The following is a 22,777-nucleotide window of genomic DNA, read 5'->3' as shown; positions in this document are numbered from 1 at the left end:
ACACACTCAGAAGCTGAGGTCCTGGGGGCGAGTATTTCAACATAGCAATTCTGAGAGACACAACTTGGCCCAGAGCAAAGGAGCAGTGTTGAGTGCAGTTTGATGGGCTTATGTTGTCACAGAATCAACTCCATGCCTGTTTGGCCATGAGCCTGTTCCACCTTTAGCCAAGTCTCTCTCAGAAATCCAAAGTAGCTTTTTAGCTGCTGAGTTCTGGACCTTCTGGGTGATGCCATTCTCCTGCCTTCCAGCTCCTTCTGAGGAGGGCCCTGTTCATGCAGGAGCAGGTTGCTGTCCCCGTGCACCTGCTGCCTGTCCCTGCAGCACCGTCCAGGCCAGCGTGCCTGCTGGGGGTGCCTCTCAGTCAGGTTTGGTCTAATTAGAAAGCACAGCACAGTCGTCCTCAGGAGAATGGTTTTAGGACCTCCCCAGGATACCAAACTGTGTGTAAACTCAATTCTTTATATAAAAATATAATAGTATTTGCATATAACATGTATATCTTCTCGAATACTTTAAATCATTGCTGTATAACATATGGGACCTTATAAAAATAAGTGCCATGTAAAATATTGTAATACTTATTTTAGAGAATAATAAACAAAAAAAAGTGTCCATGTGTTCAGTGCTGATGTAGTTTTCCCAAGCATTCTCAGTCCTCAGTTGAGTGAAAGTGCAGAAGCTGACTCCTAGGACACAAAAGGAAGGCTGAATGTGAAATACTTTTCCTGCTTCTGTCGAGCTGATCTCTTGTTCTTTGGGAGCATGATGAGAACTCTGAGATGACTCATTCTTTGCGGCTGTCTCAGAGAAATGGTTCCCGGGTCCAGCTGCTCCATGTGAGAAATGCAGCTGAAAGTGTTCTCTCACTCGGGCAGAACGGAGCAGAGTTGCGTAGTTAATGATGTCCAGTACATGCTGGTCTCGGTGCTTTTAGCTGGCTGTGAGGTTTCAGCCTTGACCCTGCACTGTAACTGCCTACGTGAGCCACTGGCACGGTGTTGACTCATCATCCCCTGCACATGCCTTAGCGTTTGCTCTGCAGAAAAGCGGCTGCTATGTTGGTAAATAGCACACTTGAAAATAATGCACCCTCCCAACGTGTGTGCTAGCCTTGACTTTATTGTTGAGTTTCCTTTGTTCACCAGAGAATGTATTTGTCCCTCTGGTCAGTGGGTACCATCCTAGGACTTTGCAGGTGGGAAAGCCCTGCCATGCTCCTTGGTGAGCCTCTGGGGATGGAAGAAGAGGCATTTAGATGATGGGTGTGGGGGGGAGAACTGTACCCTGAGGACACAAAAGGGTGGCTGCTTTGAAGACCTTCCACCTTGGAATCATTGCCTGGAGGAGTTTAGGCAAAATCCCTGCCGTATTTCAGGAGGTCTTCAAGACCTCGGCTGAGAGCCACGTATGGGGTTCCCAGGACCATATCTGTCCCAGTGTGGTCCTTGCACTGGCCAGTCTGACCAGCCTCGGCCATTTGTGGGCCAGGAGGACGAGTCTGAGAATGTGGCTTAAACTTGGGACCATCCTTGAAGATCTACATAGCAATCAAACAGAATGTATAATATTGTCTCGTGGAGTTTATCGTATTTCAAATTCAGTGTATTAGTATTTCTAACTTTACAAGTTTTTGTATGAAAAAAGGAAGCAAAACATGTTGCTGAAACCAATCTCATCCCTCTTCCAGAGCAATGTTTGTGTAGTTTGTCAATGTGAGAGCCGATGAGGAGTACGATTTCCTATACTGAGTAGGGGACATACAGGAGACCCTCCTTGGTCACTTCCTAACTCTGCCCCTCAGATGCAGGGTTGGCCCTTCCCAGCTGTGGTCAGTCCCTGGGGTGAAAACCCGTGCAAAGTAAGCAAAGAAGCAGGAGTCTCTTGAGCTGCTTCTGGGTGACCAAATCCTACTGAATTGCTAGCAGCCTCCTCTCACTGGTGTAGACAAGCCACCCACACTGGGGGCTCCTCACGTCCCTTCCTCATCCAGCCTCCCAGCGTTCATGAACTTCTGAGGCATCAGGTCCTTCCTTCCCCAAGGCACAGTTGCTTGAGACCTGAGGCACATACATGCAGCACGTGACGCATGCCCCTGCTCCCCAACAGCATTCACGACAACGGGAAGAAGGCCGCACTGTATAAAGAAAACCTGCTGCTGCGAGGGTGCACAATCAGGAACACAGAGGCGGTGGTGGGCATTGTCATCTACGCAGGTAGGCACGGGCACCTTCCACTGTGCTCTGTGATGGCGCTGGCTCATCACATGGTGCTCTGTGGACATTTCTCCTCCTCCATTATTTCTCTGATTATAAGATTGCATATACTCATTGTAGAAATTTTGAAAAAAAAGGAGCAAAAGCAAGAAGACATTATTCAAAAGTCTTGGCATTTGAGCTTATATCTTTCTGCTTGTTTCTCCACGATTGTTACATATGTAAGATTGATTTCCTACCCTGCTGTTTCAACCGTGCTTATCATATGAGGCTTATTAGATGACGGCATAGTAATTCACTCTTCACATCCCGTCATCACCCCCCGCCCCACCCCGGTCACAGGACATGAAACCAAAGCTCTGCTGAACAACAGCGGACCCCGCTACAAGCGCAGCCAGCTTGAGAGGCAGATGAACTGCGATGTGCTCTGGTGTGTCCTTCTCCTCATTTGTATGTCTCTGTTTTCAGCGGTCGGTAAGTCCCCCAGATGGGTCCCAGGTGACTGGGTGCTATCCACAGCCTGCAAGGGAGCCCCATGCAATGCCCAACTCACTCTGATCCAGCCCTCTTAAGCTCAAACACGCATCACGTTTTTCTCTGACTTAAACTCAAAGGCCGATTGCCTCAGCACAGACCACACTGGGATGCCTAGACGAGCAGGCTCGGCAAAGGAATGGCCACTGCTTGGCTGAAAGGGTGCTTTGCTTCATCATGGCACTAGTAGTGAATGCAGTGGGAGCTGGGATGAACTAAGGCCAATGGCAGAGAACACTACTAACGGGAACTTCATGAACAGAGAGAATGTGACTGAGATATCAAGAAGGGGCTAGCAATTAGGTCACTCTGAGGGCTGCAGTCCTCTCCCGGTCCTTTGATAAGCAGACCGCGTATGGCACCACAGGAAAGCCATGCAGAGAAGTATGTCATGATCCCAGTAAATGACCTGCACCGTGTCCTTGCTCTGCAGCCATCATGTACCAGGTTTGGATGTGACATGGTCTCTGGAGTAGTAGACCCAGATGTACAGGGCATGAAATAGACTTCTGTTATCAGATAGGCTGTGTCAACATTGACTTCTCAGAGTCCATATGTGAATTTTTTTTAATTATTTATTTGAAACAGAGTTACAGAGTGGAAGAGACAGAGAGATAGGAAGAGATCTTCTATCTGCTAGTTTACTCCCCAGATGGCTACAAATGGCTGGGGCTGGGCCAGGCAGAAGCCAAGAGCTCTCCCATGAAGGTGGCAGGATCCCAACTACTTGGGCCATCTTCCACTGCTTTCTGAGGCACATTAGCAGGGAGCTGGAGTGGAAGTGGAGCAGTCAGGGCTTGAACTGGCACTCATGTGAGATGCTGGTGTCACTGGCAGTGACTTAACTCACTACACCACAATGCTGAACCCCAACTCGTGGATTTTGAGTCTCCACAAAGGAACAAATAGGAGCTGTCTCTGGATCCCACTGTTTTCTCGTTAAGCATCTCATGAGACAGAGGTTTTGTGAGCTACAATTGCAAACTTCCTTTCTGGGGGGTTTCATGCTGTCAGCTGCCACATACATGAATTTCCTGCATTGTGATCAGCAGTGGCACTCAGCACTAATAATGGGAAACTCTTGGTGTCAGGAAGAGTCTCAGTGCCAGTTCTGACCAGCAGTCTGATCACGGGTGCCAAGAATATGGCTATTGCTTTCTTACATGACTAAGCAGGCTAATAAACCGTGCGTGTGTGTGTGTGTGTGTGTGTGTAAAACAGCAGTCTTGAAGTTTTACTTTAAATGCCACTAACAGTGTTCTTTTTTTCTGTTGGATGAACGCTACGACAGGCCATGGATTGTGGATACAGCGGCATCAAGAGAAGAAAGCACTGTTTGATGTCCCTGAGTCTGATGGCAGCGCCTTGTCCCCAGTCACAGCTGCAGTTTACTCATTTTTGACAATGATAATAGTTCTGCAGGTAACAGTACCAAGAACTGAAGGGTAACCACTTTACTTCTGTGCAGAGAACAGAAACTCCTCACCCTCTGCTATGAGTTTCCTGTAAACTCTCTATCTTAGAGGACCATGAGTGTCTGCCTGAAATACTGCTCTTTATTCTTCCACATAATTCATCTGTAGGATCTTTCCCGGGGTGATGTTCCTGTTAAAATGCTCTTTTGCCGTTCTTAAGACTCTTGTGTTTTGAAGATTTAGTTTAAGCCATCATTTTCATATCCCTGTTTTTCCTTTCAGTTACTTTAATTTTTTTAAATTAGCTTATTGTAGAGGCAGAGAGCCAGAGCCAGAGAGCTCTTATCCACTGCTTCACTCTCCAGCTGGGAGCCAGGGACTCAGTCCAAATCTCCCACAACCATAGTAGGAACCCAATTACTTGTGCCCTCACCACTACCTCCCAGGATCTACACTGGCAGGTAGCTAGAATTGAGAGTGGAGGTCCAATGCAAACCCAAGTACTCCAATGTGGGACATGGGAGTCCTAACCACTAGGCCAAATGCCACCCTTCAGTTATTTAAAAAAATTAATTTGGGAATAATTTTAAGACTTGCAGAAAAGCTACAGAGATGAATATGGAGAGTTCCCATAGATCCCTCTCACACGGGTGTATTACACTGACTGCTGTGCTTAGCTGTGACCAGACTCCAGGCATCTTCACCCAGACCCCATCCGTGTTTCCACTGATGTGCCTTTGCTGTTCCAGGCTATCACATTGCATTGTTTATTGTTGTTATGATTACTTTTGCTACTCACTCACATACCTCTCGAGCAACTCCCTGTTGCTGGGACTCTATGCACAAAGGGCATGGTCAAAGGCTGGGGGCAGTCACAGAGCTCCAGAAGGCAGGAGAGGGGGGCGAGGATCACCACCAACCTCCTTGGGAACAAGAAAAGACCGGAGGACACGTGCTCAGCTTTTGCCTATGGGGGAACCTCAGCTGTCTCGTATCGTATGTGCTTCATTCAACAGGAAACAGCCTTATTTAACTTTCCAAAGTGGTCTTTTTTTATGAATACAAATTTCGTTCTGTGTCAGGTTAAGACTACACACACAATAGTTGATGTTCCATTAACACAATGAAGTTATCATGAGAAGTTAGTTAATCAGATGTCATCTTCCCACCCCATAAATATTAGTTTAACACTGTGTCTCCGCAAAAATAAGTACATGAACATTCATTTCAAGGCATAACTTTTTCTCAAAGACTTCTTCCCTTTGCTCCATGTTCTACAAGATCACAGCAATTGTCCTTCAACACAAACCAGCAACGAAGCCTCTTCCATTCACCAGCTGTTCCTTGAACGGTGGGGTTGTGTCCATGGGAGACAGGCAGCTTCTGTCGCTTGGGCCCAGGGAAAGCCTGAGGGTTGAGTGCCACAGTGCTGTGAGGTGACTTTGCTTATGAGGACTCTGACTGTGCCATGTTTTTTTTTTCTCTTTTCTCTCTTTCCTTTCATAGCTACTCTCAAGCACAACTTAGCAATATGAAAACGCTTGCTTCTGTCCAAGCCATGGTTACCATACTTCCAGACACCATAGTGGATTTCCGCTCTTCAGTTGCACCATAGGCTGTCCTAGTTTTAACCCTTTGCAAATGTTCTAATCCTTTTCCAATACTGACTCTAAACCAACCTATTTAAGCTCTTAAAGGTACAGTATAGCCCCTACTTTCTTGTGGTTGTAGTCATACGTCATTTAAATAGATTGGACTAATTCTGCAGCAACCCGGTTCCCACAGCCTTCATTTTGTGCACCTTGTATCTTCCAGGTTTTGATCCCAATTTCCTTGTACGTTTCCATTGAAATTGTTAAAGTGTGCCAAGTATACTTCATCAACCAGGACATAGAGTTGTACGACGAAGAGACAGACTCGCAACTGCAATGCCGAGCTCTGAATATCACAGAAGACTTGGGGCAAATACAGTATATCTTCTCAGATAAAACTGGCACTTTAACGGAGAACAAGATGGTTTTCCGAAGATGCACTGTGTCGGGCATAGAGTATTCCCATGATGCAAATGGTGAGTCTCAGGGTTGGGGGTTTTTGATCTTGGCTGGACCAGAAAGCTGCTGTATCCATAGCTGCATGCACACACACACACACACACACACACACACACGCTTCAGGAATTGCTGATGTTCAAGGGAGCCTAAGACTGGCTGTCAGGGAGCTGGAAGCCTGGCACTATTTTTAGCACAGGCTGACACTGCCTGCTCGCTGCAGTGTCTGGAGCTGCTGGCATCTGTTGCAGCTCTTGCTGTCTGCCAGGCAAGTGCAGCCGCCTAGCGAGCAGAGCGTCTGCAAGAATGAGGCCTCCAGCCGCTCCCCTCCTGCCGTACCACGAGACAAAGATGTTTCTGTTGTCACCCATCTATCTTCTTGTTAGCAGCTGAAAATTCTCAGATGGGAATTGGGTCATTCATGCTGCATTTTTTCCTCCTGGAACGCAGTGCATGTGGGGGATCCAGAAATAAATGAACGGCCTCCCCTCTGATCATGTCGGGCCCCTCCTCCCACCTCTCCTTTCCTTAACCTTTGCTGCCTCCTTCCTGACTCAGGGGAGCTGCCAGCTGCATGAGCCATGGGTGTGGCTGAACCAGCCAGCCCGGACCCAGCCAGGAGAGGCCGCCCTGGTAAGGGTCCCGTGGCACAGAAGTGCTTCCGGGGCCATAGCACCTCCAGCTTGGGTATGGGGGATGAGGGTCACCCTGCCCTACAACCAGAGCTTCTGTGACAGCAGCAAAGACCACGAAAGAAGCCATGGCACAGCATCAGCAAATATAAAGTGGGGCAGGAGTGGTCGACAAATGGGTGTTAATAGGGAGCTGCTCCTTAGAGGAATTGGAGGGAAGGGTCTGTGGAAAACCAGAGATTATTGTGAGTTTTGTAAAACCAAGAATTACCATAACATCCACTATCTTCCTCCACATGAAATTAGAGCAGTCAGATTAAGCAGAAGGTGTAGTGTGACATTTAATTTGCCATCCAAAATCAACTGTCAGCAGTGGTCTTGCAGCCACTCACCTCTGCCCCATCCCTGACTGCCCCACCCCCTTCTTCCTGTGTCCCCTTTCTTTCTCTCCTCCTCTTCCTCATCCCTGACTGCTGGCCTTGGTGAGAGATAGTTGGTTTCCAATGTTCTTCTTGGAAGCAGAACTCAGCAGAGTCTTAAAGCGATCAGACACTCAGGAAGACCGTAAGCAGCAGCCTTTTCAAGTTGAGACGTCGTCTGAGGCAGACACGAGGCTAGGTTCTGAGATCTGTTGCATAGCAAGCACAGTGACTACAGTCAACAGTGATGTGTTGGGTATTTCATAATAGCTGAGAGCAAGTTTCAAATGTCTCACCATCAAAAGGTAAGTAAGGGACTGGAGCTGTGGCATGGTGGGTTAAGCCCGCAGCCTGCGGTGCCCAGCATCCCGTGTGGGCACTGGTTCACCTCCCAGCTGTTCCACTTCCAATGCAGCTCTTCTGATGAGCCTGGAAAGGCAGTGGAGGATGGTCCAGGTGCTTGAGCTCCTGGAAGACCCTGATGAAGCTCCTGGCTCCTGGCTTCAGCCTGGCCCAACCCCAGCTATTGAGGCCATTTGGGGACTGGGCCAACATGTGGGGGACCTATCTCTCTCTCTCTCTCTAATTCTGCCTTTCAAATATATATGTTAATAATGCATTTATTATTAAAGATTTATTTATTTATTTGAAAGGCAGAGTGAGAGAGAGGGGGAGAGAGAGAGAGAGAGAGAGAGAGATTCCATCCATTGGTTTACTCCTTACATGGCTACTGCAACTGGGACTGATATAGGCCAAAGCCAGGAGCCCGGAGTTCCATCCAGGTCTTCCACATGAGTACAGGGGCCCATGGACTTGGGCCATCTTCCCAGACACATTAGCAGGGAGCTGGATTGGAAGTAGAGCAGCCAGGACTCGAACCAGCACTCATATGGGATGCCATTGTCACAGGCAGCACCCTAATCTATAGTGCCACAATGCTGCCCCCAAATAATGAGCTTTTAAAAAAAATAATAATATTGGGACCTGAGTCCATGACATGGGGCAGAATCCCAGCTAAGATTCCAGAAAGATTGTGACCGGTATTCTGTGGCCTCTAGAAGACTCCAGAGAGCATTTTGGTGGAGAAAGAAGCAACCGTGCTACTCAGCATGCTTTAAAGAGGTGACCAGATCAGCAACTGATAGGCATCCAGGGCACAGAGCATCTTCATTCAACTAATCCCATAATCTGACCTCTCAAGATCACACAGTAAATGAATTCCAGTGGGTTTGACTCTGAGCATGGAGCCCGCCAGGACATGCAAGGGGACCGTGGATGTACCCTCTCTGGACCCGAGACCTGTAGGTGGCTGACCATGCATGCCCAAGGCTAGGCTTCACCTCTCTGTGCCTCCTTTTCCCAAAGGCATCTCTGAGGATACTTCTGGTTGGAAAGTACTTCAGACCAAAATAACAGCTGCAGCCCCAGGCCTGGCCCCATGGCTTCCAGGAAGGAGGAGGCTCTGAATTGGCTGCCTTGAACTCGAGCCTGTGGTGACCACTGTTGGAGGAGAGTGGGATGGGCAGGTCAACCCTTCTGGAGACTGGAGCCAGACTCCTCATTCACAAGCTTAGAAAGGGGACACAATCACAGTCCAGGCTCTTGTCTACCTGCCATCCTGCTGTCACCAGTCTGGGATCTCTGTCACCCCAGAGCTGGTGGGATGTTGGAGAGGAGTCAGATAACTGGGTTAGATAACTCCTGAGTTGGGATCCTGGCATTCACAAGTACTGGGCCATGTGACGGTGGGCAAGTAGCTTCCCCTCCTTCTCCTGTTGTTTTTTTTTCTCATCTCTAGAGGAAGAAGTATTAGGACATGCTTAATATAAAGGCCTGGCTCACACTGCTGACCAGGGCCACTGCATCCCCTTCTTGGGGGACCTCTCAGATGGTTTGGAGTTAGGGTGCCTTGTGCTTCTGCCCAGCACAGCACTTGTGCTTGAAGTTCTGATTCAATGCATGCTTTGATGGGTAAGCCTCATGCGTAGTCTCCTTGTTGCATATCCATGATGAAACAAGATGTCCAGGAAAAGGTGTTCAGTGCCATCGCTTAGCAAGAAATGGCAGCGCAGGTGCCTCTTCCGGTCACTCACCCCGTGCCCTCGTGGCTGTGCAGCTGCTCCAGCTGCATCCCCAAAGGCTCAGGGGCAGCATCGCAGTCAGGAGGAGCCTCGCTGGCTCACTGGGTGGTGCAACCCCTGGAGTGTGTGTCCCTGCAGAGGAGGTCTCAGGAGGAAAGTGAGCCCGCCTGCTTCATCTTCACAGGGGCCAGTGCAGATGCTACCTATTGTTCATGTGATCTGAGCGGGGGCCCAGCATGAAGGAGCAATGTCATCCTGGCTGATGTCCCATGCATTTCTGATTGGTACCGATGCCTCGTATGCCCAGAAGGCCCTAGTGAGGCAGGCAGCCCCGTGACCCAGCCTGATGGGCAGATCTTAAGTGGCATCACATGGGCCACGCCTGTACAGTATATGTCTTCCTCCCCACCACCTGTTGACCCCAACCCCACATACACCCAGGCTCAACCTGAACAGAGGAGCTGTCCCTAATCCCACTGTGTCCACCCATGACTGTGTGAGAGGGGATAGAGTGGCCACCATCCCATAATAAACAGGACCCAGAGTTTAGTGTCCTTTAGGCCTGGTGCCACCCTCATTGCACCTGCCCCTGTGTTGTGTTACCTTTGCAAGTTCTCTGAGAAGAAACTTGGTCTTCTCATCTGTGAAATGGGGTTGGGAATATCAGTCTCCTCCAGTTAACTGAGGGTGCAGATAAACAAAAATGTACTCCATCCCTCAGTCACCGGAAATGCGTTAAATGTGGCCGTGCCATTAGGGACCAGGTGGTGAGTGCTGCCAGAAGCCTCATGGGACCTAGAACACCCTGAATCGGTTCCCTTAACCTGTGTCCTTTGCCCCACAGCCCAGCGCCTGGCCAGATACCAGGAAGCAGACTCAGAGGAGGAGGAAGTGGTACCCAGAGGGAACACAGTGTCGCAGCGTGGAAGCATCGGAAGCCACCAAAGCATCCGGATAATGAGCAGGAGCCAGAGCACCAGGTCCCACCGGCGCACGGGCAGCCGGGCTGAGGCCAGGAGGGCCAGCATCCTGTCCAAGCACACGGCCTTCAGCAGCCCCATGGTGAGTGTGCAGGCCCCAGCGCCCGGACCTCCCAGAGGCCAGGGCTCGTGCTGGCTATGGCCACCTTCCTCGCTGCTGCTGTTCCCCCCACTTGCCAAGTGTCTGTTTGATCATACATGGCCGCTGATGCCGGGTGGTTTGGCTGTCCTCAGGCAGGGGAGGTGTTTCTGGCCAACACCTTCTCTCCACTGTTGTATCTTTTCCAAGGCACCAACATGGTTCCCTTGCCACAGGCTCTGTGGCTGGGTGTTGCCAGGTGACCACCCAAGAAAGGAGACTGAGAGGAAGCCCACCTTGCCAAATGAAATGAATAAAACATCAGAACAAGATGACAACTGTGAAAAAGCCAAGCCAGCGCTCCAAAAAGAGATTAATTCAATGAGCCCAAATCCAATAAAACTACTTCTCTCCTTGCCTCGTCAGCTGTCCGAAATCCATGCGCTGCTGTCATAAAGCAGGGAACATTCCCGAGGCGAAGGACAAGCTCTGAAAGGTCCTTTCACTTCAGACATGGTTTAAGAGCAGAGGAGGAGAAACCATTTTGCTCACTGTGCAGTGGCCTTGTTCTTTTATGTCCTTCTAAAAACCCATTTAGAAGCTGCCATTGACATAGGAGTGGTCTAGAATGACGGGAGATCAGTGAGTTTACACAGGCACCTGGGGGGTGAGGCAGGCACACAGGAAGGCTGTATGAACAGCTTTCCCTGACAGTATACACCCAGTGTGTCAAGAGCACTTGAAGCACTCAAAGTTTCTGACCTTGCAATTAGTGACTCAAAGATCACCATACACACAAGTGTATCCATGTATTATCTACATCGCAGAACAGTGAAATTTAAATATCCAGTGATAAAGGGGTGATCAAATACAGTTGGAGGTTAACAAAATGTGTTTTCAGAACTGGCATTTGGCATAGTAGTTAAGACACTGCTTGCAATGCCCACGTTCCTTATCTGGGAGCCAGCAGGTGATGTCTCAAATGTTTGGGTCCCTGCTGTCCAAGAGGGAAGCCCAGACTGAGCTCCTGGCTGCTGGCTTCGGCTTGGCCTCACCCCTATTGAGAACATTTGGGGAGTGAGCCAGTGGATGGTAGATCTGTCTACCTGTCTCTCCATCACTTTGACTATGACTTTCAAATAAAATAAATTCAAAGTTTATAAATGTGTGCTTTTAAATAATTCTTCAAAGAATAGAAAAGTTATAATATTTGGGGGAAATGGAAGCCACAAATTATGTATAAAATAGCTTATTATGTAAAATTTAGATGTAGAGAAAAAAAGACTAGAAACAAACACAGAAGCATGTTTCTCAAAGAAAATCTTATTTTGTGGAGTGACAGAACACAGAGTTGTTGGGATTTTCTAGAATAATATTTGCTGCTTTGTAATAATAAATTCTATTATTTTAGAAAGACATGTAAGAATATATGCATTTCTTTCCACGTGTAATGATTTTTTAAAGAAATTTAAGATTTATTTTGTTTGTTTGAAAGGCAGAGTTACAAGGAGAGAAAGTGAGACAGAGATCTTCCATCCACTGGTTCACCCCACAAAATGGCCACAATGGCCAGGGCTGGGCCAGGCTGAACCAGGAAGCAGGAGCTTCTTCCAGGCACATTAACAGGGAGCTGGATCAGAAGCAGAGTATTTAGGACTCAAATTTGTGCCCACATGGGATACCAGCATCACAGGCAGCAGCTTAACCCACTACAACACAGTGCCAGTCCCTGAGTGATATTTTTTACAAATTACACACATATTTTTAAAAATTACCCTTGAGTGTACAAGGGTGTTTCAAAAAGCTTATGGAAATGTGCATTGTGAAAAAACTATACATCAATTTCAGAATCAGCCTTTCTCTTAGCCCCACTTTTCCGTGAGGCTTGTGAAGTACCTGTACACATGGGATGAGGTTTGTTTACTGCTTGAATAAAATCAGGGTGCTTTAAACAGCCTCGCCCAGGATGCCTAGCAGGTTACCAGTCACACTCACTGCTTACCTGCTTCCTCTACAGGAGAAAGACATTACGCCCGACCCGAAGCTGTTTGAGAAGGTGAGCGAGTGTGACAGGTGCCTGGCTATCTCGAGGCACCAGGAGCACCCGCTCGCTCACCTCTCCCCGGAGCTGTCCGATGTGTTCGACTTCTTCATCGCGCTCACCGTGTGCAACACAGTAGTCGTCACAGCCCCGGATCAGCCACGGCAAAAGGCAAGTTGTGCAGTAGCCCAGAGGGCACGCAACACCTCGAGGCCCCTCCACGACCCTCCATTGTCAGTCTTCCTGAGGGCCCATACTTTCCTGTCTTACAAGGAACCCAAATTAAAGGGGGACGCAATAGGGCGCTTCCTTCAGCTGGAGCACACAGCACAGTGGTTCTGCAGTGGGTGGGGTCAAGATTAGGGTCAAGTGTGAAAGGACAAATGGGCGGACAGGGGGAGCCTCTGAGTCAGGGACAGGAAGGGTACAGAGCAGCTGGCCTGAGCACTGGCCTGTAGCCGGCCGGGGAGTTCTGAGAGCAGCCCCCATCCTGTCCCTGCTCTGCTGCTTCCGCTGCATGGCTCAGGCAGGGGCAGAGGGAGGCTGCCAAGATGACCAAGCCAGAGACTCGAGGTCTCAGATGCACACAGAGGAGGACAAGGCGGGCTGGGGCCCAGGCTCTAGTCTGAGATGCTTGGACTTGATCCTGACTTTATCAGCTGTGCAGCTTTATTTAGTCAAATCAGTCTCTTCCTTGTGGCTGAGGTATTTGGATCCTGGATTTGTCTATGTGTTTCATTTGGCAAGAAAGATTATGTAGAGCTTAGAAATGTGATTTGTATATGTGATTTTTATGGATATAATTCAAAGGAGTGCAGAGGCTGATCTTTTGCTAAGTAGCTTTGTAAGTTTTTATTTTTTTATTTGAAACAAACAGAGAGAAATCTTCAATCCTCTGGTTTACTCCCCAGATGTCTGCAATGACTTAAGCCAGTCTCAACATCAGTCTCCTTCATGGGTGGCAAGGAACCAACTGCCTGAGAAATCACCTTCTTCCTCCTGGGGCGGGCATTAGCAAGAAGCTGGATCGGGAGTGCAGCTGGAACACAAACCCAGGCGCTCCAATATGTGATGCGGGCATCCCAAGCAGCATCTTAGCAGCTAGGTGAAATGCAAGCCCCACAAGGAGCTTTTTATGTGGGGAGGGAAATGCCTAGTTTAGTGCCAGGCAACAGCAGACTCACTACTCTGGGCCTTTTATGCAAAGCGATGAGACACTGTGGTAAGGGACGGCGTCACAGCCTGTGGGTGCCATGAGCTGCACTCTCCTCTGCATATATCAGCTGTGGGCCCTTGTGATCTTTTCCTAGAAGAACAGTGTTATGGGGGAGGGCATCGTGGAACAGCGGGTTAAGTCCACACTTGGAGCATCCATATACCCTACTGGAATGCCCGGAATCGAGTCCCACCTCTGTTTCCAGTCTAGCTCCCTGCTGATGCACACCCTGGAAGGAAGCAGATGATGACTCAAGTTCCTGAGTTCCTGCCACCCACATGGGGAGCCCAGATTGGGTTCCTGGCTCCTGGCTTCTGGCTTCAGCCTGACCCCGCCCCAGCTTAGATGCTGATGTGGGCATTGTGGGCTTTGGGGGAGTAGTCTAATAGGTATAATCTCTCTCTAAATAAATAAATAAATAAATAAAAATAAACTTTTTAAAGAATGGTATTGTATAACCTTTCAAATTAAGAGAAATAGAAGAGATCAGGGTCAGCGCTGTGGTATAGCAGGTAAAGCGCCGCCTGCAGAGCCAGCATCCCATATAGACGCTGATTCAAGTTCCAACTGCTCCACTTCTGACCCAGCTCCCTGCTAATATGCCTGGGAAAGCAGTGGAAGCTGGCTCAAGTCCTTGGACCCCTGCACCCGTATGGGAGACCTGGAAGAAGCTCCTGGCTCCTGGCTTCGGATCGGCCCAGCTCTGGCCATTGTGACCATTTGGGGAGTGAACCAGTGGATGGAAGGCCTCTGTTTCTCTCTGCCTCTGTCTCTGCCTCTCTGTAACTCTGCCTTTCAAATAAATAAATAAATATTAGCGAGAGGGAGGTGGTGGCGGGGAGAGAGACAGAGACAGAGGGAGAGAAGGAGAAGAGGTCAAAGGATGGGTCTCAATGGAGAACATACTGACTCTGGTTGCAATTTTCAGTGCATGCCCCAAATTAGGAAAATGAGAAGTTGTGTGCCGATGGCCTCTGGGAAGTGTAGGCCATCATCTCACCACGCCTGGAGCGTCCTGTGGGAGGTGGGGTGGGGCCTCATGGTGATTCCCTCACCTTTCTTCTGACTCCGTCTCTTGCAGGTGAGGGTGAGGTTTGAGCTCAAGTCCCCCGTGAAGACGATAGAAGACTTCCTGCGGAGATTCACTCCCAGCCGCCTGACCTCAGGCTGCAGCAGCATCGGGAGCCTGGCCACCAACAAGTCCAACCACAAATCAAACCCCAACTTCCTGCCCAACCTGCCCAACGACAGCACACTTCTCGGGCTGGAGGAGAAGCTGGACCAGTCCGAACCAACCATTGCCAGCAATGGCTTCGGCACACAGTCGGAATGCTGGGCCCCAGAGCAAGCCCGGGAGCAGAAACAGGTGTCGGAGGTGGAGCAGGAGCGGGAGCTGCGGTACGAGGCGGAGAGCCCGGACGAGGCGGCCCTGGTGTATGCGGCCAGGGCCTACAACTGCGCGCTTGTGGACCGGCTGCACGACCAGGTGTCTGTGGAGCTGCCCCATCTGGGCAGGCTCACCTTTGAGCTCCTGCACACACTGGGCTTCGACTCTATCCGCAAGAGGATGTCGGTGGTGATCCGGCACCCGCTCACTGACGAGATCAATGTCTACACCAAGGGGGCCGATTCAGTGGTCATGGATCTCCTGCTGCCCTGCTCCTCAGGTACCCCCTCCCCTCCACATGGCCACAGCCCAGCTCTGGGGAAGAATTTTTGCGAACTCTGCCTGCCCCGTCCCTTCTCAGGGAGAGAGTGATTTTCATTCATCCTTTTGCTCATTTGAAGGGTTCGCACTAGAATGCATTCAGGGGCTGCCGATGACTAGAATTCACCCCTCAGAACAGCAGGGTTAGGCATTGCTTGAGCTGTGCCAGATTTTAAATCTGGAAGGTGAAGGTTGAGAACTTTATGCTAAAAGTTCTGGAAGGTTCCTTCCTGCCTGGGGTGCAGTTTTCAGCCCATTTGTGGAGTTGCTCTGGGCCGTAGTGGAGGCCCAGGAAGTAGGAGCCGCTGGCCTGTGTCCATCATCCTTGCCCCGGCTCTGGGCCACGCTGCTCTCTGTGTTCCATAGTAGAGTGTTCCACATAACTTTGCGGCTGAAAAAGAGGAGTTTCAAAACCTGGTGTGGAAGATGGAATTTCAGCTAGCAAGAGAGCTTGCAAATCACTTCAGCTAGAAATATTGTTGGACTTAAGGAAGGAAGGGTTAGGGGCCAAACTTGTAAAGCAAACCTAGTCTCCCCTCCCTCCGTGCCAGGAGTGTGTCTCACCTCTTTGCAACAGGAGCAAGGTGGAGGCGAGGATGCCCCAGGCAGCTGGGCGGGGATCACAGCCTTCCTATTTGCTGTATCATAGAAGCAGTCGGGTGGCACTGGCTGTGAAATGCCATGAACTGGGAAGCCCCTCCGGAGCTCTGGGACAGCGCTAGGGAACACTTCACCCCAGTGCACTGCAGGACCTTTGCCGAAAGGAAAGTCACATCCCCCTCATGAGCTCTGATCTCCAGAAGCAGCTGAGCTATGTTTGCAGATGTGTCTCTGAAAACGGTTTGAATGACCTCTCCTGGTGACAGCCACCTAGGGAGCAGGATTGTGCCCTCCACTCCTACAGTGATCGCCCGCGGTAGTTCCGCCCAGCGTCGGCCCAGAGTCCAATCCATGGGCTGATTTTGCATTCCAAGAAGCTTCTTCATTCTGACATTTAATTCTTATTTATACACACACACACACACACACACACACAACCATAGGACTATTATCAGAGGAGATTTTGTTCTACTGCAAAAAAATGACCTCTGTGTTCTTCCACAGCCTTGCATTAAAGACAGAGTAATGCATCTCTGTGTTTCAGATTTTTAACACACACAAGGGTCATGTCTAAGGCCCAATGCACTAGTTCTCACATGCCAGGAGGCGGGAGGAGAGCCCATCCAGTCCCAGAGGGAGAAAGCAGGAGCAGGAATCCACAGCGGTTGCCACACTTGTGCTTTGCTGGCTGTATATTTCTTTCATGAGTATAAAATCTCAAATTTATAGGCAAAACACAAATAAAGCTGTCACTAACTCTCACTAGTACCATCATTTCATAAATGAAGGACATTCTGACATTCTTCCCCTCCCCCCAAAATAACGATTATCCCAGAAAAGCGAATGTCTTCCATTTGAATAAACTGAGCATCGTGATGGCTTACTGCCCTCTTCCTGCTTTGCCCATTATATGCCAGAGTGGAAAGGGCATAAGCAGGGTTGATGTGGGTGAACAGGGCCAATGTAGCCCCCCATGGCTCCTAAGGGTGCTGAGGCTTCTCTTGGGCAGCGTCTACAGGGCAGGAAGGCACCTGACGCTGATTTCTAGACAGTCGACACCTCCCCCTTCTCTGCCTCAGAATCAGCCTCAGAGCCAGGCTGGGAGCCTTGCGCACCCTCCGCCTGGCCCTGCAGCCTCATCGTGGCCTTGCTGTGCGCCCACATCCTCCTGTGCATCTCCCATTGCCAGGGCCATGGAGGAAATGCAGATAAGAAGGAGCAGAGCCTCACATCCCTTGCATCCCAGAAGGGCCAGGCAAAAACATTACTATAATTCTCACACTGTCAACACCATGACCTTGAAATTTAAAAACTAGCAGCTAGCACTGATCTCCACCTTTCCCTGGGAAATTTCTCGGGGAATTCTCAGGCAGTGTGCAAATTGGGGTTTGGGTAGGGAAGAATAACACATAAACACTGGTCAGGTTGATGGTCAGGAAACTCAGAGACCTCACTGGTTTCCGATGCAAAGGCTGTTAGGAAGGCCCTGGGGTTGGCCAGGAGTTTCCCACCTGGTCACCCTGACCTTACACACAAACTGTTGGGCTTTGACCTTGGAGGAACCCGGATGAGTGTGGATAAGAGTGGACTTCTTACAAGTGGTTAACTGTGTCCGAGAATCAGAGCATTTGGCCAGAATGCCCTACCTGTGTGCAAGTGACAAGCTGAGGAAGGCACACAAATGTCAGTCCTGGGATTTAATTTCTGTGTTGTTCTTCAAAGAGTTTACAGCACTTTTATTGTAAGAGGTACGAGTTGGCTAAGCTGACAGTAGACGTAGCTGCGTTGGAAGGAGTAGTCTGTCGTATTAGAAGACATGGCTGTGTCTTACCTGCCCTGACAGGGAGTGGTGTGATATCAAGTAGAAAGCACAGACTCCACGCTGTCCCAGTGATCACAGCCTTCTGTTCAAATCCCAGCTCTGCACTTACTGGCTGGAGTGACCCTGGACAAGTCACTCACTCTTTCTGTGCCACCATTCCCTCTCTGTACAGAGGAAATCTCATTGTCAGCCCCACAGGACTCCCCATCTAAGGCCCTGGCATATTGCCTGGTTTAACGTAAACAGGCAACATAAGCTAGGTCTCTTTCCCATCTCACTCCTTCCCACTCTCAAGTCACATGTTCCTGGTTGTTGGAGCTGCCTCTCTGTGTCTTTAAGGCATATACCCTCAGCCCACTCTGCCTTTCTCCCAGGGCCAGCAGCCCACTGCTTGGCATGGGCCTCCCAGATTGCTACTATTCAAGGAATGAGTAAAAATGTTCTTTGAGTGAATTAATAGGTACACGAAAGAGCCACAGGTTCACCTTATTTTAGTTTACCATCCTAGCAAGACCAGACTCCTTATTGGTAAAGTTTCGTTTGTAAAGCATAGAAGAAATACAAATGCCACTTAGAGCAATTTGCAAACACATGTCAAAATCATGAAGACCCATCTCTGTCTTGCCTGTGGGTTCTGAGTGTCACCAGCAGTGTCCTAGTGGGAACTCCAGGTGCATCTTGCGTCAGCCCTGCTGTGTCCTGAGGTGGTGGACATGAGTCATATTTACAGACTATGGCAGAAGCTGCTGCTGTCTGGCAGTGTGCCACCTACCTGTCAGGTCCCAGATGAGGCCTCAGGGCCCTTCTGCACATGGCCCTCAGCCACCACACTCAGCCAGCAGCAGAGGTGCTGGGCAGCACTGGTGTCACCTCTGCATGGGGTGTGGCTTCACTACCCAAGGCACTGAGCTCTAGACAAAAATTCCTCCTATTATAGGTACAAAACATAGAAAAGACCTGTTTGTTGCTAATATCAGAAAGGAGGGGGGAGTTGCTGAGATTGCCTGGATGTCACCTGAAATACAGTTAGTATTATCATGCCTTTAGCCTAAAATTGGCAACCACAGCCCTGCCCCAGCAGGCACAGGTGAGCCAGGTGCACCAAGGCCTTGGCTCCCTTGGCTCCACTGTGATGGTCTTTACAGAGCCTGAGTTCTTCCTGCCATCCTGACCCCTCCCCCAACTGTGGTCTGAGCCCTGCATTCACAAAGATTCAGTCCTACCCATCCCAGCATGGGTTTGTCCCAGTAGCTATGCGTTCTGTGGTGCAGCAGGGACCTATAAAGGAGAAGTTGCCTGACAGTGAGAACCAATTTCCTGTTGGAAGTGCCACAGGGGTGTGTCCCTTTGTCTGGAGGAGGGAATGGAGCCATGAGCCACTCATGGCTCATGGCCACAGGCAGGGCTAGGTGCTCTCTGTTTCTAGACCCTGTGCAGATGGCCCCACACAGACACAGCCCAGCGAGCACCTGAGAAGGGGGTACTTGTGTGATGGCTTCCTTGTCCCTGGCACCTACAGTCCTGAACAGCCTGGCTTGCCACCTCTGTCTACTCAGTTACTTCTGATGAATGTGGCTGATCTCAGACTTGCACCCCTACTCCTCCCAGCCGGCCCTGCAGTCCCTCCCCTCTCCCTGGAACAACTAAAGTGTCTTTATTATGACTTTTAATTTCAGAGCCCCGCCCACTCAGATAGGCACCTCTGTGCACCTTTGCTCAAAGAACAATCAGAATCTGAGAACAAGTGACCCGCAGCCTCTAGGAGCGTCGGCCAGAGAGCAGGGCTCAGTGAGAGTCGGAATTAGGATGATGCTGAGCATCCTGTTTTCAGGACGTTTGAATATCTAAAGCAAACCCTTCTGTTTTCATTGATATCCCCTTAAGGGGCATTGTTTTGCAGACATTTTGTTTCTAATTGTCTTCCCGTGACATTTTCATCCCAAAGATGTTGTGTGTTTCTGTTAGGGCACTGGATGTCTATCTGTGCTTTATACGTCAAATAGTGAGGCTTCCCACCCGAGACCCAGCTGTCACACGCATAGAGAATGCACAGTCCAGGAGATTAAAGAGGGTTCCTGGCCAGCGCTGCGGCTCACTAGGCTAATCCTCTGCCTTGCGGCGCCGGCACCCCGGGTTCTAGTCCCGGTCGGGGCGCCGGATTCTGAACCGGTTGCCCCTCTTCCAGGCCAGCTCTCTGCTGTGGCCAGGGAGTGCGGTGGAGGATGGCCCAAGTGCTTGTACAGCGTGCCGGCCGCGGCGTCCATTGGAGGGTGAACCAACAGCAAAGGAAGACCTTTCTCTCTTTCTCTCTCTCTCACTGTCCACTCTGCCTGTCAAAAAAAAAAAAAAAAAAAAAAAGTGTTCCTTCTCCAGGACAGGGGCCTCAGGCCTGGTGGGTACAGTTGCCAGATTAGCAAACCGATTAATGACTGGTTACATTTGAATTTCAGATAAACAACAAACCATTTTTTAGCAAAAATGTGTCTTATGCTGTATATAAGTACCTTTTATTTTATCTGGCCACACTACGTGTGAGGGCTGTTCTGGGGAGCAAACTGCATTTTCTATGAAAGATCACTCTCATAGATGGGACAAAGGAGCACCTGTGTTTAGTGGGCTGGACAAAGAGACGCCAGAACTCTTTGACGTTTTCATCACTTGTCGTTTCAACAAAGGAGATTAGAGACAGCCAATGCAGGCATTTTCATGAAGCTCTTCTTAGACGTCACAGCTGGTTTTTATTTTGAATTCTATATGAAAACACTTGCACTATTTGCAAGCCATGAGAGGGACACAGGGTTCATCCAGGAACTGCTGGGGGCCCTGGGCTTTGCGCTGTTGTACCTTCTCACCCGGGTTTCTGCTTGTGCCCCAACCTAGATGACGCCAGAGGAAGGCATCAAAAGAAGATCCGAAGCAAAACGCAGAATTACCTCAACCTGTATGCAGTGGAAGGCCTGCGCACCTTGTGCATTGCCAAGAGGGTGAGTGGCGCCACCCCCACAAGGGCCCTCCAGCCCTGCTGCACCTGCAGGGTGCAGTGCTGGACCCACACTCAACAGCGTGTCTCGTGCAGGTTCTCAGCAAAGAAGAGTATGCCTGTTGGTTGCAGAGCCACTTAGAGGCAGAATCTTCTGTGGACAACCGTGAGGAACTCCTCTTCCAGTCTGCCTTGCGCCTGGAGACAAATCTGCACCTGCTAGGTATGACACTTGTGGCCTGCCTGTCGTACAGCTTAAGTTTGCAGAAACGGTCCTGGTGAGGGAGGTGATGTGGCTGTAGTCGGTGGCTGGATGGGACCCACTGAACTGGGACCCTCCCAGGCTGGTCGGGCCTTGATGGAACATTCTCCCCGTGGCCCGCATTGCTGCACTCCTCAACTTGCCTTCCCTTAAACTTAGCTTTTCCACAAAATATGGAGATGAAGAGCAAGCCATGTGGCAATTAGTGGTGGGAAAGATTTCTCCCCTCTGGGAAACAAAGGGAAATGGCTGACGTGCAGGGATGGCTGCATTTTGAATCTCATGAATATTTCACAGGTGCAGTTGGAATGAAAAGAAAAGGAAAGCTAACTCCGTTTCAGCAAAATGTGTTCATACATCCTATTCTGTTCATATTACATTTATAAATGCTGATTCATATAATAAAATATGGCACTTAATGCTTTTATATTTATTTTAATATTTCATTTAACATTTTAAATATTGAATGAATTCCATATTCATTGCAATAGTTATTAAATTAGCTGAGCCTCTGGGTGTGTGCCCTGTGTGTTGTCATGAGGAGTTAGTTAGGACGGTGCTGTCTATGCATCCCCTCCACCCTGGGGTGGCTTGGTCAGAGAATGCTTGTGCTGCACAAAATGCCTGGGAGTTCATCTTTCTTCATTTGACACAGAAAGGCTGTCATCCACTTGGCCTTAGGCAGAGGAGTTGGGAAGCCTTATCTGTATATAAACATTTCTAATCTGATTTAAAGTTAGTTGATGATAACTAATATTATTTACTAGCACACTGTACAGTAGATATAATGAATATGCACTTACTTCATATGCAAGGCATCAAAAAATTATAGAGGACTTGCATTATAAAAGAACTATGTATGAAATTCAAAACTATTTTGCACCAAGATACTCTTTTAATTTCATTTTACCATGAACTTTTTGAAGTATGCTTATCTAATATTCTATTTTGCCCCCACTATTTAATTTTTAAAAATTTACTTATTTGAAAGGCAGAATTAAAGAGAGAGAGGGATCTTTCATCCTGTGGTTCACTCCCCAAATGGCCACGATGGCCAGGGCTAAAAGCTGGGAGCTTCTTCCTGGTCTCCCACATGGGTGTAGGAACCCAAGCACTTGGGTCATCTGCTGCTGCTTTCCCAGGTGCGTTAGCAGGGAGCTGGACTGGAAGTGGAGCAGCCAGGACTTAAACTGTCACCCATATGGGATGCTGGTGTTGCAGGCTTCAGTTTTACTCACTACGCCACAACACTGTCCCTGCCCCCACTATGTTTTGTTTTGTTTTGTTTTGTTTTGTTTTTGACAGGCAGAGTTAGTCAGTGAGAGAGACAGAGAGAAAGGTCTTCCTTCCATTGGTTCACCCCCCAAATGGCTGCTATGGCTGGCATACCGCGCCGATCTGAAACCAGGAGCCAGGTGCTTCCTCCTGGTCTCCCATGTGGGTGCAGGGCCCAAGCACTTGGGCCATCCTCCACTGCCTTCCCGGGCCACAGCAGAGAGCTGGCCTGGAAGAGGAGCAACCGGGACAGAATCCGGCGCCCTGACCAGACTAGAACCCAGGGTGCTGGCGCCGCAGGTGGAGGATTAGCCTAGTGAGCCGGGGCGCCGGCCCTGCCCCCACTATTTTATAGCAGGCCATGCATTACTCATAAAATACTGGAATCCAGAAGCCCAACAGCATAAAGAGCAGTATCCCTAGATGTAAATTAAATGAAACACCTCAAAAACGGCTGTGTCTGGTTTAG

The 22,777-nt window shown here is 49.4% G+C and overlaps 1 protein-coding gene across 1 annotated transcript in view; it reads left to right on the top strand.

Moving 5' to 3' along the window:
- ATP10A (ATPase phospholipid transporting 10A (putative)) overlaps positions 1-22,777 on the top strand; it is a 181,647-nt gene that overhangs the window by 135,599 nt on the left and 23,271 nt on the right. Inside the window, 9 exon segments of the mRNA XM_051822233.2 lie at positions 2,110-2,216; positions 2,559-2,690; positions 4,042-4,172; positions 5,981-6,233; positions 10,190-10,407; positions 12,422-12,616; positions 14,743-15,328; positions 20,672-20,775; positions 20,868-20,994. Of these exon segments, the coding sequence (XP_051678193.2) occupies positions 2,110-2,216; positions 2,559-2,690; positions 4,042-4,172; positions 5,981-6,233; positions 10,190-10,407; positions 12,422-12,616; positions 14,743-15,328; positions 20,672-20,775; positions 20,868-20,994 (1,853 nt within the window).

This window comes from Oryctolagus cuniculus, chromosome 12 (genome assembly GCF_964237555.1).
Source record: "Oryctolagus cuniculus chromosome 12, mOryCun1.1, whole genome shotgun sequence".
Lineage (NCBI taxonomy): Eukaryota > Metazoa > Chordata > Mammalia > Lagomorpha > Leporidae > Oryctolagus > Oryctolagus cuniculus.
Note: the sequence above shows the minus strand (reverse complement) of the source record. Positions and strands in the feature narration are given on the sequence as shown.